This window comes from Heterocephalus glaber, unplaced genomic scaffold, assembly GCF_053883595.1.
Source record: "Heterocephalus glaber isolate CG9 unplaced genomic scaffold, H.glaber_assembly_v1.0 deba00001543, whole genome shotgun sequence".
Taxonomy (NCBI): domain Eukaryota; kingdom Metazoa; phylum Chordata; class Mammalia; order Rodentia; family Bathyergidae; genus Heterocephalus; species Heterocephalus glaber.
In genome coordinates, this window is record NW_028258336.1 from 7,010,527 (window position 1) to 7,024,594 (window position 14,068).

General features: G+C 34.4%; 1 protein-coding gene and 1 pseudogene across 6 annotated transcripts in view; both read right to left on the bottom strand.

Moving 5' to 3' along the window:
• The window catches only part of Ipo11 (importin 11), a 213,613-nt gene that overhangs the window by 69,936 nt on the left and 129,609 nt on the right, over nucleotides 1-14,068 (bottom strand). For all 5 annotated transcript variants that reach the window (XM_021242972.2, XM_087189573.1, XM_013078962.3 and 2 more), the window contains 3 exons: nucleotides 7,772-7,867; nucleotides 7,042-7,155; nucleotides 5,181-5,302 (listed from right to left, as the gene is read on the bottom strand). In XM_021242972.2, the coding sequence (XP_021098631.2) occupies nucleotides 5,181-5,302; nucleotides 7,042-7,155; nucleotides 7,772-7,867 (332 nt within the window). The remainder of the gene's footprint in view (nucleotides 1-5,180; nucleotides 5,303-7,041; nucleotides 7,156-7,771; nucleotides 7,868-14,068) is intronic.
• On the bottom strand, nucleotides 7,875-14,062 carry LOC147824439 (adiponectin receptor protein 1 pseudogene; annotated as a pseudogene). The gene has a single exon (XR_015442354.1). The product of XR_015442354.1 is annotated as an adiponectin receptor protein 1 pseudogene (transcript).

Consider the following 14,068-nt stretch of genomic DNA (forward strand, 5'->3'; position numbering starts at 1 on the left):
CAGACTCTTTGAGAAGTTTAAATTCAGGCCAGGAAGGACACCAGGCCAAGTGGGAAACTGGGCCCAGCCTGCATGGTTTATAGAGAAGGCAGTATGTGAAAGTGCTGGCAATGAGTCCAAGGGCTTGTTTAAATCCCTGCCCCGTGGCCTACATCCAGCAGAAACTACAGGGCTGACTGCTTTTCCCATTTACCAACGTAAGCAAAAACATGCCTTGGCTTGAATGGTTGCCACAGTCTGGGCTGTGTGGACAGAGGGGACCTTGGAGAAGGGAGGGCACATCATAAGCCCACAGAGCATAAAGCTAGGCAGAGAAAAGTGAAATCTGCTGGATTTTGAGACTACAGATCCTAGAAGAAACCATTCATTCAAAAATACAGAGAAATTGTAGGGTGTTTTTATTGACTCAGCTGTGTTTCTTTTTTTCTTCACTGATTTTTTGGAGGACTTGAGGTTTTACTCTTTCCTTTTAAATAATGCAAACACAGGAATATGTCAATATATTTCAATAATAACTCTCAATATGAATGGTCTCAATTCCCCAATCGTAAGACACTGAATGGCTAAACAGATCAAGAAACAAAATCCAACAATATGCTTTATACAAGAAACACATTTAACCCAGAAAGAATTCACAGACCAAAAATCAAAGGCTGGAAAAAATACTGCACACAACAGGAACCTGAAAACAAACAAAAGCAGCTATCTTATTTTCAGACAAAGTGGCCTTAAAGGCAAAACTGATCAGAAGAGGCAAAGAAGGTCACTATATATTCCTTAAGGGAACAATTCAACAGGAAAAGATAACAATTACAACAATTATAAGTATTGCACCGAGCCATGACATACCTAACTACATAAAACAAACACTACTAGATATAAAAGATCAGATAAACATTAATACAATTATAGTGGGAGAGTTCAATATCACAAATAGATCAAATAGACAAAAAAAGTCAACAAAGAAATATCAGAGCTGAACAAAAGCTCTAAACAAATGGATTTAATGGACATCTACAGTGTTCCACCTATCAATAAAATACACATTCTTCTCAGTAGCACACTGAATTTTCTCCAAAATATATTGGTCAGAAAAGCATGTTTTAAGTAAATACAAAAGAACTGAAACTATATCATGCATATTATCAGATCACAGTGCAATGAAACCAGAAAACGGCAAAAGAAACCACAAAAATTATACAAATGCATGGAAACTAAGCAACAACCTTTTAAATAATCAATGGGTCTTAGAAGAAATCAAGAAAAAAATAGATAGCTCCTTTAATTGAACAATAATGCCAGATAACATATCAGAACTTATCAGACACAATGAAAGCAGTCCTATGAGGGAAGCTATGAATGCCCACATCAAAAAGCAGAGTGAGCCAAAATAAATAACAAAATGATATACCTCAAGATCCTGGAAAAAGGGGCCGGGGATTTAGCTCAGTGGTTCCGGCACCTGCCTCGCAAGCACAAGGTCCCGAGTTCAATCCCCAGTACCAAAAAAAAAAAAAAGATCCTGGAAACAAAGAACAATCCAAATCCAATGCTAGGGGCCGGGGATTTAGCTCAGTGGTTTCGCTGGCCTCCTGCCGCGCAAGCACAAGGACCCAAGGAGTTTGATCCCTGGCACCAAAACAAAACAAAACAAAACAAAACAAAACAAATCCAATGCTAGTATGTTCAAGGAAGGTAATTTTAAAGATAATAGGAAGTACGGAGATAGATCATCCTCAAAGGGAAAGGGGATCAAGAGATGGAGGAAGGAGGGAGAGAGGAAAGGAAAAGAGGATAAAAAGGAATTAAGAGATAAGTACCAACTTCCCACAAGGAATGTAAACATTATGTACTACACACTTGCACTAATACACTAAAATAAAATTTAAAAAGAAGCTGGACATAGTGGCACACACCTGTAATTCCAGCACTCAGGAGATTGAGGCAAAAGGATCACTGTGAGTTTGAGGCCAGCCTGGACTACACAGTTCAAGCCCAGTCTAACTACATAGTAAGACTGTCTCAAACAAACAAACAAACACCCAAATACATGTTTAAGGAAAAAAAGACTAGAGCAGAAGTCACTGAAATAGAGACTAAAAAAAAAATACAAAGAATCAATTAATCTAAGAGCTGATTCTTCAAAAGAATTAACAACAGACAAACCTTTAGCTAATTTTACAGAGAGAAAAAAAGTTAAATCAGTTGTATAATTAGAAATGAAAAAGATGAAATCAAAACAGACATAGATGAAATCCAGACTACTGGTAACTATTTTTAAATGTGTATACCAATAAATTGGAGAATTTAGAAATGGATAAATTCCTAAATAACAAATTGCCAAAACGGAACCAAGAAGATATAAAAACCCTGAATGATCCAATAATGGGCAATAAAACTGAAGCGGTAATAAAAATCTATCAACTAAGAAAAGCCCAGGACCTGATGGATTCACTGCTCAATACTACAAGAACTTTAGCAAAGATCTAGTGCCAATACTGGTGAAACTCCTTAATGAAATCAAAAGGGAAGGAATACTCCCCAAATCACTTCTGGAAGCTAGCATTACCTTGATTCCAAAACCAGAGGTTTTCAACCAAAGAAAAGAACTACAGGCCAATCTCTTTAAGAACATAGATACAAAAATCCTCAACAAGATACTGGTAAACAATGCAACAAATCATCAAAAAGATCATACACCATGCCCAAGTAGGCTTCATCCCAGAGATGCAAAGGTGGTTTGACATATGCAAATCAATAAATAAATATATCACATAAATAGAAGCAAGGACAAAAATTATATGATCATCTCAATAGATGCAGAAAAAGCCTGTGGCAAAAATGCAAGTCATTCATGATAAAAACCCTAAAGAAAATAGGTATAGATGGACATGATCTCAAACTGATAAAGACCATTTATGACAAATCATACTAAATGGGGAAAACTGAAACCTTTGCTCTAAAATCAGGAATAAGACAAAGATGTCCACTATCAACATTCCTATTCAATATAGTACTTGAAATAGTAGCCAGAGCAGTCAGTCAAAACAAAAAAATAAAAAGAAGCTGGGCGAGGTGGCACAGGCCTGTAATCCCAGCACTTGGGAGGCTGAGGCAGGAGGATCACCGACAGTTCAAGGCCCATCTGGGCTACATAGTGAATTCAGGGCCAGCCTGAACTACAAAGGGAGACCCTGCCTCAAAAAATCAAAAGAAAAAGAAAAGAAAAAGGACAGAAATTATCAGAAAAAGAAGAGGTCAAATTATCATTATTTGAATACCACATGAAATTTTTTTTGTTTTTTTCACGATTTCTAAAACAAATTAGAAATGTCATTAAAATTTCCACTATAAAGAAATTATAAAGGTTTGAAATGACAGATACGCTTAACCTTATTGAAACATTAAATAGTATCTCATTAATAGGTATCAGTTTTCTGTATTTGTTAAAAAAATAAATGAAGGAAAAAGGAATTCTGGAAATATGCCATGGAGATAGGGAATCCAAATGTATCCACTGATACCAGACTCAAGGAAGCTCAGTGGGCAAAAGAAAAGGAATATCCAATACCACATTCACATGCACTTTTCCAGGATGAGGATCCACCAAGCGAGCTGAATATGAAATAAGCTCTTACCACTTTTTAAAATGCAAAGTCAAAAACAGATGAGAATTTTTAATTATCAAATAAAGTTAGAAAACATTCCAAAAAAGCACAAAAATTAACTGTATAATTCTGAGAGGGATAAAAACAAAAACAAATGCTCTTCTTTAAATATCCAAACCAGAATCTTTTCAATTTGCTTTACAGAATTAAGCAGTTTAACCAAGTTTGTAAAGTATAGCATAACTTTAACTATATAAGGAGGAAAAAAAACAACTTGTAAGCTTCTTTAGAGATAATCTAAATTAAAAAGTAACAATTGGGCTGGGGATTTAGCTCAGTGGATCCAGCGCCTGCCTTGCAAGCGCAAGATGCAGAGTTCGATCTCCAGTACCAAAAAAAAAGAGAAAGAGATAAAAAGTAACAATTATTTAATACTACTTTAGAATTACCATACTTTATAAAGTGCGACTGACAGTGAAATATTATGTTAATATATCTATTTAAAAGTGGCCCTACAGTAACTCATTAAATTTAATTATTAAAAAATGGAAATTCAGACAACAAAATAAATTGAAAAATGAATAAAACCAAATTAAACTGGATCCCCTCCCCACTCAAGCGTAAATGTTCTATTTATTCCTTTCTAGATTAAGATCAACATTTGCCACATCTAACAAAATTAGAATCCATATATATAAAAAGTTACATTGTCCAGTAACATCAATGTCGCAAAATAGTGCTTATATTTTATGCTTTAAAGAAATAATTTTTTTCTCCATTAAATTTACTGGTACATTTTAGGTATACATTAGTTACATTCATCATTGGGATCTTGTACCTTTACATGATGTATCTTGGTTCTTATTTTTTCCCCATTTCCCTGCCATCCCTTCATTCCCTCCACCCTTCCCTCTTTACAAAGATTTTGTTTCCATTTTTTCTTTTTCTCATATTTTTTCCTTTCCCTTCTTTCCTTTCCCCTACTCCTCCCACTTCTCCTATTCCTTTAGACCTTTTCTTCCTATTTCATATTCTGTTATACATTTTGATCCTTATTTACACTTTTAGGTTTTCACACCAGAGAATCTATTTGGTATTTACACATATGTGTCCTATTTATTTCACTTAAGAATATGGCCTCAATGTGCATCCATTTAGCTATAAATGTCTCTAGTTTCCCATTCTTTGTGGCTTAGTAGTACTCCATTTATTTAAAAAATCCACACATCTTCTTTATCCAGTCTCCAGTTGATGGGCAATTGGGCTGTTTCCAAGTTTTAGCTATTACAAACTGTGTCGCTATAAACATGGGTGCACATATATCTCTGTGGTATGATTCTTTTAATTCTTTTGGGAAGATACCCAGCAGGGGAATAGCTGGGTCAAATCAGACCTCTAATCCTAATTTTTTGAGGTATCTCCATATTGATTTCCGAAGTGGTTGCACCAAACTACACTCCCACCAACAACGGAGAAGGATTCCTTTCTCCCCACAACACCACCAGCATTTCTCATTGATTTCTTGGTAGTAGCCATTTAAAGAAATAAATTTTAAGGAAATAACTTCCTCACCTATTATCAGATGGAAGAAGTGAAAGCAAAGCCAAAGCTGAAAGTTTTCTTCTTTCAGGCTGGGTAATGTTGTCCATTCTATCAACCCACATTTCAATCATGTTTCCCAAAAGCTGGTCCATCTGAGAAAAGAGGAGGCATCTCAAAATATTTAAAATTTAATTTCCTCCTGGATAAGTACTATTAAAAGCTTAAGCCTCCTAAGTCATGGTTAAAATTCCATTATATAGTAAACCACAGAATTGGAATACCTTAATTTGAGGCAATCTTTAATCTGGAAAGAAATAATTTGTACAAAACCAGAATCTGCCTGTAATTAATTCTGGGCCAAGTACACTTGTTAAAAGCAGTATATATCCTTTAATATAATTAAAGCAGTATGTTAGGCTGCTCCATTCACCTGTTGCTAACTTTGAAGTCAAACACATTTTAAAATTTCAGTGATTTTAACATCACCACCAAGAAATAACCTAGATCCTTTGTCTACAACTTCTGACCATCTTATTTTTTAATTATATGACAAGCAAAGTTAAGCTATTTTAATTGTCCAAGAATAACTACCATTTTTATGCATTATGACATATTAATTTAGTTGACAGCAGCCTAAAGAGTAATATCCATGGTTAAGTCACATTCAAGTAATTTAATATTTCACCGAAATGGAGATTTTTCCATATCCAATGTTGACACTATTTTTCTTAATTAAAAAATGTCTTAATGTAGACAACTTTTCTTTCTATTCCTATAGCACATTGGATATACCGTATATCTCTAACATGGTGCAATACCATTATGAAATTGCCTGTTTAAAGTACTTTGCCCTACAAGCTTGTCAAATCAAGTGTCTGCAGAATCTAGGACCAAAGTGTCTGTTCTGGGGTAGGTGGGAGGCAATGGAATATGGACACAAGGTTAGGTTGCTGGGGTTTGTATACCAGCTCTATCATTTACTGGCTGTACAAATTTGGGCAGGTTGCCAAATCTCTCTAAGCCCCATACTTTCCATGTGTGAGATGGGAATAAAAATACTATTTTCTCATTGGCTTGTTGTAAGGATTTAAAATAATATATGCTAAACACATAAAATTTATATTACTCTTTTTTGGGGGGTACCGGGGATAGAACACAGGACCTTGCACTTGTGAGGCAGGTAGTGGCGCTACTGAGCTAAATCCCCAGCCCTATATTACTCTTAAAACTGCTACTATTAGAATCACTCAAAAATTTCTGATGAACTGTCTTTTAACCATGTAACATTAACTCTACTCAATTAAAATTAATAAACTAATGAAAAATTCCTGTTATGTATTCATTAAAACAAAATCTGAGCTCTCTAATTTGAATAGTCTAATTCTACAAGAATTATACACATTACAAAATGTGTACATTCTTAGCATGGATTTCCTTGAGTTAATTATATTTAATCATACACCAAAAGATTTAATAAATTGTTGGCATTCTTGAGATATTAGTCAAATATGCTTTACCTTCTGCGTCTTATAAATCTTAACATTTAATGACTGAAAACATAAAACTCTTATTTGACTCTCATGTAGAGTATCGAGTTTCAAGTAACCAATTCCCTTAAGTAACCTATTCCAAACTACAGTAGCTGGTATTGGCTAACGTATTTTTTAGCAAACCACTGCTGAAAAGGTTATTTTCCACAATAATCAGAACAGAAATTTCTCAATCTGTAATATTAAAACAAGCTTATTCAAGGAAGGAAACAAATGAATAAAGATTTATAATGTCAAGATTTAAATACTTCAAAAGAACTTTTGTAAAGATTCATTATTTAATCAATTATTTCCTACTTATATTTTGTTAAAGATGTCTTTAAGTTCAAGAGGATTCTTACCTCCTGATTAAATTTATGTGCCATCTCATTAAGCAGTGAAGAAAAGAAACTAGCATTTTGTAGTAGGACTCGACCCATAACTCCAAGATATGTCGACATGACTACAGGATACCTCTGTATAATTAAAATACAACACACATAACACTGTATTAAGGTACAAGTATAAATAATCACAACACCATGACAACAGGAATAGAAAATAACAACATTCCCCTCAATATGCTTTATGTATTATATATATGGATTATATAGGTATATGTACATATACATATAACAAAAGGAATTTATCAAAGGCATATTTTTTATTATTCTACTAACATACATAGTTACATGGATCTATTTAAGAACTGGGCTTAGAAAATAACTAGTAGTTTCATATATTCAGACTATAACAATATTAGTACCATTTTTCTCATAGTCTCAACAATCAGGTATTAGAATTAAGTCACAGGCATTACTCTAATTTAAATCATTATGTATAAATACACATGCATATGAGTTAAGAGATGAGATGTCATGAGAAATCTATACTTTTCAGTGTGAAAAGGAAAGGGCAAAGATGTTTAATGATCCTGAAAATTTACTTAATTTATATGATCCAAATGATAAGACAAGCTGTCCTTCATACTAATCAATGAGGAATAAATTATTTTCCAGTGAGGAAGGAGAATAATTAAAACTAGGACCCTGGAATCCAATACTACCCGCAGAAGCTTAAGAAAAGTCTTACCTCTCCTTCTATGATACCTCTGAAAACACAGGGTAAAATTGGCTGAAACATTTGTGGGCCTAATACTGGGTTCACTTTAAGGGCATTTTCTACAACCTAAAAACCAGAAAGATATACTGATGATGTACTAAATTAAATATGTCATACCAAATTTGAGAACACATGTACATACATGAGGTATACACTTTAACAAAAAGAAAATTTGAAACAGCAATTTGATATATAGTATATACTATTTAGGCACATCAATACATCTTCACAGAATTATATTTAACAAGGTTGTGATGACATAAGTAGCATGCTGTTAATGTAATTCTTTTTTTTTTTTTTTTTTAGTACCGGGGATCGAACTCAGAAACTTGTGCTTGTGAGGCAGGCGCCGGAGCCACTGAGCTAAATCCCCGGCCCTGTTAATGTAATTCTTATCCTTGCACCTTAAACAAGTAATCCTTGGAAAATGCTACACTAACAAAGGCAGCAAAGGGAATCTAAAAACCCTTAGTTTTTAACATAGTGAAAAGAAAAATTTTAACACCAATACTCACGATCCCAAAATAAATCTACATTTAAGTTTATCAATAAACTGAAGGGGCGTGTTACATACATACTTCAAATTTTATTTGATTGAGTCATGACTATTTGACTGTTACATATGAAAACTTAAAATACAAATTATTTTTATATAAGTGAGCTATTCACTCTATAACAAAGGTGGGTCAGCATGGAACTCAAAGTGGAGTGGGATTCTTCCATTAGTGTTATTTTTCTTTAACTGAGTAAAGAAGACACCAGTCAGGAAATAGCAATAATGACCAAAAACAACTATGCTTCCAGTCCAAGGGCTTAGGTGATAAAAACAAAACAGATAGACACTAGCTGAGAAGTTTATGGTCAAGTACTAGCTTGGGGTCAAATCCAGGTTTCCCTTATGACTTCCAGCAGTACTTCTCAAGATTAACTGCTTATTGTGCACAACTATTCCATGAATTAAGCATTTCCAAGGTAAGCAAATAGCACACATAGTTGGCAACATTCTCTAATTTGGTACAAGAAGTTAAGGAAATGTCAAAAAAAAATTAAAACAGAAAACATTTTTTCTGTGGTCCAAACACTAAGCTATCTACTAAAAGACACAGGGAAAGAATATAATTGCTCCTGATTAAAAACAAGAGATAAGACTCAGAACTGAATTAAATCTGAACTCAATTAAGTTTATTTTTTAAAAATTAGATCACATCCATGAGGAAGAATCAGCTATCTGGACCACTGAGGTGGCCTTGAAAAAGGACTCAGTGACAGTAAAGTGGATGACAGCCACAACATCCCTCAAGCCAGATCCCAAGAGCACTTCTGCTCTTGTCTGCCATTGCTTAGGAGTGGCACACCAGTCCCACTGCGCCACAAATGATGGCAGAAATGCCCAGAACACAAACAAGGAGGAAAATGAGCTGAGGATGTGAGAAGCAGAAGAACAACAATAAAGCTACAGGACAAAGCTCCTCATAATCAGCAGAACAATCCCTGAATAATCAAATACAAAAAAAGTCCAATAGAGTTTCTCTGAATGACAACAGATGGTCTGAAAGAACCAAGAAAAGCTGAGGCAGAGCACTGCAACCAAAAAGAACACCCCCAAGGGGCCAGGGATTTAGCTCAGTGGTTTCGCCGCCTGCTGCACAAGCGCAAGGACCCTAGTTCGATCCCTGGTACCAAAAAAAAAAAAAAAAAAAGAACACCCCCAAAACCACCTTCTCCTGTAGAGAGGCCATGAAATACACATTTGTTCAGAGCATGGTCAAGATTCCCAAAAAGAAAAACAGCACAAAATCAAGCAGATGGGTCCAGCTATTGCTAGTTTCTGTGTGGATGAAGATACTCTTGAAACAAGCCCACAAGGAGTACATAGGTGGTCTGTGGCTAATAACAGGTAGTTACTGTCTTTCAGCCAGTCCCAGAGCACATCATATGTAATGACCAGTCAACATTCCTCCCAGACCTTACACACAAACCCCTCTATCTTCCCCATGGATGGTGGGCCTGCAGGGGGAGCATCACCACCCATACTTCCTCCTCTTCTTCCTGGAGCACTGGGCATATCTATTCTTCTTTGGCTTTGGTTGAGTTGGACATCACCCGAATGCCCTTTTCTTCCAGCAGTGGATCCAGTTCAGTCAGTTCCACCACGTCAGTTTCCCTGCTACTGGCAGGAATCCCACTGCCCTTTGCCACCTCAGATCTTTTATGGGAAGACATTTGGCTGGTACCTCAAAATTCTGCAGCTTCAGCTTGAGGGTAAGGTTGGGGTCTCTTAACCCTAGAAGGCAGAGATCTCCCTGTGATAGCAGACAGACGGGCTGGGCAGGTGTTACTCTGGGAATGGTTCCTGCCACATCCCACAGCACAGGAAGTGGCCTGTGGCCAAGGGGCTCCGGGATCTTCAGTGCACTTCCTGCACTAGAAGAGCCACATGATCCTCTTTTTCTTTTTGCTCTAATGCTGTATCCCACCAGAGATGTACAAGTGAAATACTGTATATTAACATTACATGAAATATTCTTCTCAGATGACTGCTATAACACTATAATAGTCAATTCAAATGTCCCAGTCTGATGATCTTTAGGAATTAATTTTTATTTTTTAATCATGTAAAACATCTATATGGTTCCCAATTCTAAAGTATATAACAAATACAGTATCCCCTGAAAGATCTAGCTTCCATTCTCTCTCTCTCCCCACTAGATAACCATTTTTTAAATTTAGTTTGTTCTTTCATTTCTCTGTTTCACTCTTTAAACAGATGAAAACTCTAGACATTATTTTTTACTTATACTGTAAAAATCACTCTGAAGCTTATATACAGATCTCCTTCATTCTTTTGAAAAGTGGCACAGTACTCAACTGGATGGATGACTATCCCTCCAATGATACAATCATCTATTATGAATTACTTTTTATCACCATTTTGCTGTTACAAATAGAACTGTTTGCATTTTCACTTTAAGTCATCCCTTTTCTGAATACAACTGCAACAAGCTGTTTTTTAAACCCATCTGAAAAATGAAAAATTTCAATTTGTGCTTAAGACTCAATTTTCTTGATTCATGCTTTCACTAAATGCAAAGTGGCTAAGAGCATAAATTCTGAAACAGGAATCCCTGTGCTTATACTTAATAGCTGTGGGATCTTACATAAATCCTTTACCTCTTTGTTATTTCTCTCCTCTAAAACCAGGAACAGTATTTCATTATACCTTTATGTGAAGATTAAATGAACTGTACATGTTATGTGCTTAGAAACATGCAGCACACAGTACATGATGTTTTAGTTATTGTTACAAAATATACCTTTAAAATATTTGTGTTATCATAAGCCTTATCATGGTGAATGAAAGCAACTTGGCTCAGTCATACTTGATGTAACCATGAGGAAAATAAGAATTTCAAAAGGCAAAGTGGAATGTATATACCTCAATACATATCAAATTAAAGAACTGTTAACAATTTAAATTTGAGTATTTTTAGAATATAATTGTACTCATCTAGATAACTTGTTCCAAGTCACCAAATAAAGTCTATTTTTGCTCTAAACCATTTGCTCCCAAAGCAGGCTTACTGGTTTCTCTATCCAACTTTCCTAACATTGTAATTTTCTGCTTCAAAGAACAAAGAAGTTTCTTGCAGGTACTGTCAGAAATTAGTGTAAGTGATTTTCAGTCAAAAGTATATTAAGAATGTTATATAGCATACTATATTAAGAAACAGTATCTGGAAGATTAAAAATGAAAATAATGAGCTAATATTAAAAACTGTTATTATAGCTATACTAGAAATCTTAGAACAGGAAAATGTGAACAATTTTGGGAATTCTCTCAACCTTCAAATATAGGCATAAAATAAAAGTACCACTGTCCTAAAATACTGCTTTACATAAAAACATAAGAAATTTGTTTGTGGTAACTAATACATCTCTAATATTGAACAGTCATCGATTTATTAAATACCAAAGTCCAATTTCTGAAATTTTAAATCAAATATATGGGTTTAACTATAATGTTTATACAAAATAATGTCAAACATATATTCAGATTCTCGATTTTTAATTCAAGCTCTTATATCCTATTAATGACCCACTATTGGCTACTTTCAGAGAAACTGGCTTTATCTATAAATTGTATTAAATATTACAAATACTTTACTATATACAGTTAAAATCATTCAACCAAAATATAAAAATATCACCATTTTTCATTCCAACTAAAGAAAAAGATTTTTGCTACTAAAAATTATGAGGGTAGTGAATAGTATGCAAGTTTGGAATTTTCAACAACAAAATTTTTGAAGATTATGTTATTCTGAAAAAAATATAATTTCCAACACATTGCTGAAATGCACAGCTTTTGATAATAATTCACTATCACTAAATAAATCATTTGTTTAGTTTTATAAGTAAACAATATAGTTTTATATTTATTGAGAAGAAATGGTCATATAATGAGGCAGAACAACTTGGTGTGTTTTGTTTTTCCATAGTCAAAGATCTAGCAAATAAATTAATTAGTCTATAGGTGTATTAGCCCTTTTTCCCCTCACAGACTTTATGACACTGTCACACAACGAGAAAAAAATACACAACTCTTACTATTGTTATAAGATGTTAGCATTCATTGTTATAAGTGCTTTAATATACATGAGCTCAACTAATTCTCACAGCAACCTTAGGTACCAGGTAAAGCTATCACCCCTATTCTACAGATAGAAAGTGGGAAAGAAAGTAAACTGCTGTATCACACAGCTCTGAATTAGCCAAGCCAATATTCTAACCTGGCAATCTTGCCTTAGTTCATAGTCATTCCTGCTATACTATACTCCCTCTATTTTGTGAAAGTATAGCAAAAAACAATTAAGAAGTAAATACCCTCCTTAGGACACCCTAAAGCCTCGCCTTATTTTGAACAGAAGTTTCACAATGCCCATCCCAAATATTTTACAAGTTGTCTTTCAAAACCACCTTACTGGGCCGGGGATTTAGCTCAGTGGTTCTGCCACCTGCCTCACAAGCACAAGGTCCTGAGTTCTATCCCTGGTACCAAAAAAACCCAAAAAAAAACCAACAAAAAATAAACCTTACTAATAATGTTGCAGAAAAGCTGTAAAAAGATGTTTTTAATTCAGATTTGGTCCATTATTAATGCATACTACCTATCATATTGGTTATTATGATTTGACCACTCACACAAACTTTTGCTCACTTATTCCTCAAGTATACTTTAGAATTACTGCATACTTACCGTGCTAACTTCAATAAATTTCTTACAAAGAACCCCTTTGGGAAATCATTTTTTTCCTAGGAAGTCACTTTTGAAGATGTACAACATCATGGTTTTCACACCACAAATGCTACTTTGTTATGATCGTAACACTAACCTAACCACCATTCTGCTCTGTTATAATTACTTTTTTTTTTTTGGTGCCAGAGATCGAACTCGGGACCTTGCGCTTGCAAGGCAGGTGGTGGAACCACTGAACTAAATCCCCAGCCCTCTGCTCTGTTAACTAACTGAGAGCAAAGATAAAAAATTAAACAGATACACTTTCCCCCAAAGTTCATACATAAATTATATACATGTATATATGCACATATCTGTAAAGATATATTTTAATATAGATTTATATACACATCTATGTTTAAGTATAAATATACACTTAATACTATGTATACCTTTAATACAGAGGCTAATATATAAAGGTGGTACACCACTTAAATGCTACTGGTTCTTAATTATACATAATTCTTTTTTTAAGTTTTATTTTTATTGGTACTTTTTTGCAGTACATAATGACTGCATTCTTCTAACTCCAATAGCTAATTCAAATTAAAACCATCAAATATGGTTTAAAAACAAAATTGATCCCAAAAGCAGGCTAACAAACTGAAAAGGTAAGTATTAGACATCACTGATCTTTGGATAATTTATTAAAAACTTTTTAAACACTTGCCACTCAAAGTGAGTTCTCAGGACAAGCTACATCTCAATCAGCTGAGACTTAGAAATACAGAATTACATTTTAACAAGATCTCTAGCGGATCTGTATGCACTTTCAAATTTGAGACCTCCAGTAAAGAGGTTATGAACCCCAGTACTAGAAAAGAAAACACCTTGTCCAAAATTATACCAACTCTTCTCCTTTGGGTCAATCATCCACACTCAAATGAATTAACTTCATGAAAAACTCAAGAGAGATTCAGCTTAACAAATAACTTTTTAATCATTTGTTGATGATAAGAAGATGACAATAC